Genomic DNA, 3916 nt, shown 5'->3' with positions numbered 1-3916 from the left:
TTCTATAATTATAACAACAAAAGAGATACAGTTTTTTTTAGTGTTTACCTTTTTAAAGACATTTATGTTTTTTTTCATAGAACACAAAATGTTATTTTTCTAATTAGTCTATATATAAAAGCAATAGTTATTTTGGACAACTTTCACTTTTTATTAGAGACTTTTATCTTTAATTAATACCACATATTTTTATAATTTAATTCAACTCACAATCTAATTATATTTCATTGAGTTGGTCTTAGATTAAGTCAAGTCATACTTAATTGATCTATTCACACTTTTTTATATTTAATTTTCTTAAATGCTTTCTTATTTTAATTTAAAATAATTTTATATTATAATTTTGAAAATATGTTTATTACAAAATTTAATTATAATACAACTTTTATCTTAAAAATATTTATTTATGATAAATTTTGAAGAAGCGTATAATAAGAGTAGGCGACACTGAAGCAAAATTTGGGTTAAGTATCGGGCAACAGGAATCGAAGCAACGAACAAGCAATTACAAATTAAACGGCTCCAATTCCCAACTTGTCTCCTAAACTCATTTCTTTTTCAGATTTTACACAATACAAACACTAACACAGGTACTATTTCACTTCCTTTCATTATTATTAAATTCAACAACCTTCACTTTCTTTGATCTTCCAAACCGATCTTTATTTTACTTCGCCCTAATTCAACTTCAATATCTTTTCAATTTTAATCACTTCCATCATGAACCGCGTTTGGTTTTGGTTTTGGTTTCAATTTGAATTTCACAAACAGATGTTTCCCTGTAAGAAGCCAAACGTTATGTGAATAAGCCTTCGATTCGTCGTGACCTAAATCCTCTGTGAAATCCGTTCAAATTAATTTTATTCATGTTTTAATTTGACATTCGTGTATTTTTAGACCCCTAACTCATCTTTGTTTCAGTTTCTTTGCAGTTGAAAGTTATGCTGTTTGGTTTAACTTATTATCTTTTCTTTCTATGCCAGGGATACACAATGATAGGATCTTTTCTTACGAGGGCACTAATGTATGTTTTTGCTATACTAAATTCTCTGACCATTCTTGTATAATGGGTTTATGCTGGAAATTTCAAGATTTAGGTCTTGTTTGATCATTCTTGTATGATGGGTTTACGCCGGAAATTTCAATATTTAGCTCTTGTGTGGACAAATTTTCTCATCTAAAGTTTGTGCATAAATTAATTTATGTAAAAGCTCTCTGATTTCATTTTAACTTTTGCATAAACTAATTTTAACTTATACAACTTATACAAGAAGTTTCTTTTATTTTTTCTTATAAGTATATATGAAAAAGTTTATTGAAATAAGGTTTTGGTGATTTAGTATTTTCATCTATATTTTTTTGCAGGATGGTTTTTGGCTATGCCTACCCAGCCTATGAATGCTATAAATCAGTTGAAAAGAATAAGCCAGAAATTGATCAACTTCGCTTTTGGTGCCAGTACTGGTAGATTGCACGTCAATCATCTGCATAAAACTTCTAAATAACTGTTTGTAAATATCAATATCGGCTTCTCTTCTGACCCTGTTGTGTTGTAGGATTTTGGTAGCTGTTTTGACAGTATGCGAGCGGATTGGTGATACTTTTATATCATGGTAACGGATACTATCTTTGATGGATGCAGAGAATGCTGTCCTTTTGTAATTTAAAAAAGAAAAAAGTTTATAGTGCTTTCTTTTTAAAATAAGAAGCTTATTCTTCTTGAAGGGTCCCAATGTATAGTGAAGCTAAACTGGCATTTTTCATATACTTGTGGTGCCCGAAAACGAAGGTATGAAATTATTTACTGTGGTAGAATCTGATATTGTTCTATTATTTGTTTTTCTTCAGTTTGATGGTTAAATTTAATGCCATTACCTGTGTTAGGGAACAACATATGTGTATGATTCCTTCTTTAGACCGTATGTTGCTAAACATGAGACAGAAATTGATCGCAACTTGTTGGAACTAAGGACAAGGGCAGGAGATATTGCAGTTTTGTATTGGCAAAAAGCTTTTAGTTATGGCCAGACTAGAATATTTGACATTTTGCAGTATGTTGCCTCACAATCAACACCTTCACCTCGCCCTGCTGAGGTAGTTGTTGAGCATGTCTTAGTTTCTCTACTAATATATTTGAGGAGTGGCTTAGCTATATTGGCATTCCTATGTAGAAAATTTATCAGCTTTCCTTTAGTCATCAGAGTTGGTATATCATATGTGCTTGTGCTTGACTCAGCATATTTTCGGGAAACAATTGCTTTCAGAGAAAATTATCAGAGCATATTTTCAACTTCTTAAGAGAATTGAAGAAAATAAATATTACCTGAGAAATAAGCCTTCCAAATCATGCGCTTGGTTTGTGCTGCTTACCCTTCATTCTTTTATTGCTTATTTCCAGGATATTATATATAGATATTCAACATGTGTAAGTACATATAGATGTCCATGCCAACACTGATTTCAACTAATATCTGTTAAATGAATAATCTAGGAAGGAGATATATTTTGCTTATGTAAAAAAACTTTTGTCTGGTCTAGAATGACACTTTTCAGTTTTTCTTGAAGGAAAAATAATCTTGATATCTAGTATATGTTTTCTAAAGGTGATGCTGCTATTACATTCTACGTTTTGTATGAATTTCTCTAAAACCACCTTTAAAAGAGGAAAATAAGAAGGAAAGATGAAATAAATTTTTCTTAAAAGCTAAAATTAGTTTATACATAATAAGTTAATATGTAGAAACTTTTCTGTATTAGTTTCTTGAATTTTAACGTCTGAGAAAATTATTTTATTTTCTTATTTTTTTCTTATGTTTTTTGACAAATTTATTCCCACAAGTTCAAATTATATTCCATTTCCTTGTTGTGCTTAGCTTTACTCATGTGAAAAACTTCTCTGTATAATTCACAGCAACGACCAACTGTGAGGGTGCGTCAACCCTCATCTAGTAATAGCCAACCAGGGGCTGCAACAGAACCACAAGCTGAGAATCCATCTCCTCCTACTTCCAGCTCACCCAGTCAGCACCAGAAGGAAGTGGCAGAGGAGTTGGGTGCTTCACAAGTGCCTAAAGCACCCTCCTCCATTGTAGCAGGTTTAAGTAGCCTGAAGTCTAATCCTATTCCCGAAACCACCAATCAAACCGCACCTGCAGAGGCAAATCCAATGCAGATTGAAGCAGAAGCACCTTCTGCAAATGAAGATGAAAACCCTCCCTTGGAAGATACAATAATGGAAGAAAGCATTAGGGTTACACGAGGTAGACTAAGAAAGAATCGATCAGCTGGAATCCGTTAGGCATCAGTATTTTCAATTTTTAGCCTGAAAACACATTAGTAGGTGGACAATGGGTGTGGAATTGTACAATATATGTAAATCCCTTTCCTCAGTTTTCTTTCCATTTATTGCGTTTCTTTTTCATACGAATAATTTTATTTTCTTTAGCATCTTATAAATAGGGATGGCAAAGTGCGGGCCACGGCCCGTTGGCCCGCCAAAAATTGGTGGGCCGGGCCCATCATTTTAACCCGTCAAGCCTGTCAACCCGCCAGGCCAAATAGCGGGCCGGCCCATCACAACCCGTCGGCCTGCATATTTTTTTTTAATTTAATTATTTTTATGTTTATTTTATTTTGATGTAGATGAGGATGAAGATGATCAAGAAAAAAAGTAGAGATAACTTCTTCCAAGAGAGCTTCTAATATTCTTAAATAAAAATTCAAAGTTAATTAATTGTATTTGAACTTGTTTTGTGGACTATCAAAAAATTTAGTTTATAAGTAATTTGTAAGTTTATAATTTGGTTTTGATATTGGTGTAAGTGGATTAATTTCTATTTGATTTTGTTCTAAATTTGTAATTTGTTTTTGTTGAACACATATTATGTACAATATGTATGCATTTTTAATTTCATAT

General features: G+C 32.1%; 1 protein-coding gene across 2 annotated transcripts; it reads left to right on the top strand.

Annotated features, from left to right (window-relative positions):
• The first annotated feature begins 432 nt into the window (after window positions 1–432).
• LOC109802210 (putative HVA22-like protein g) lies at window positions 433–3401 on the top strand. Of its 2 annotated transcripts, XM_020363461.3 has the most exons (7): window positions 433–590; window positions 984–1024; window positions 1366–1464; window positions 1557–1613; window positions 1726–1789; window positions 1885–2094; window positions 2912–3401. In XM_020363461.3, exons 2-7 carry the CDS (start codon window positions 993–995, stop codon window positions 3296–3298), a joined length of 849 nt encoding a protein of 282 aa, XP_020219050.1. In that variant the 5' UTR covers window positions 433–590; window positions 984–992; the 3' UTR covers window positions 3299–3401. The 2 variants fall into 2 exon arrangements, with proteins under 2 accessions (XP_020219050.1, XP_082930069.1); XM_083073943.1 differs by lacking the exon at window positions 984–1024 and having other exon boundaries at window positions 446–590.
• Window positions 3402–3916: the final 515 nt, after the last annotated feature.

Source organism: Cajanus cajan, chromosome 4 (assembly GCF_000230855.2).
Source record: "Cajanus cajan strain Asha chromosome 4, NIPB_CcT2T_4, whole genome shotgun sequence".
NCBI classification, from domain to species: domain Eukaryota; kingdom Viridiplantae; phylum Streptophyta; class Magnoliopsida; order Fabales; family Fabaceae; genus Cajanus; species Cajanus cajan.
This window is presented reverse-complemented; position numbering and strand designations above follow the sequence as displayed.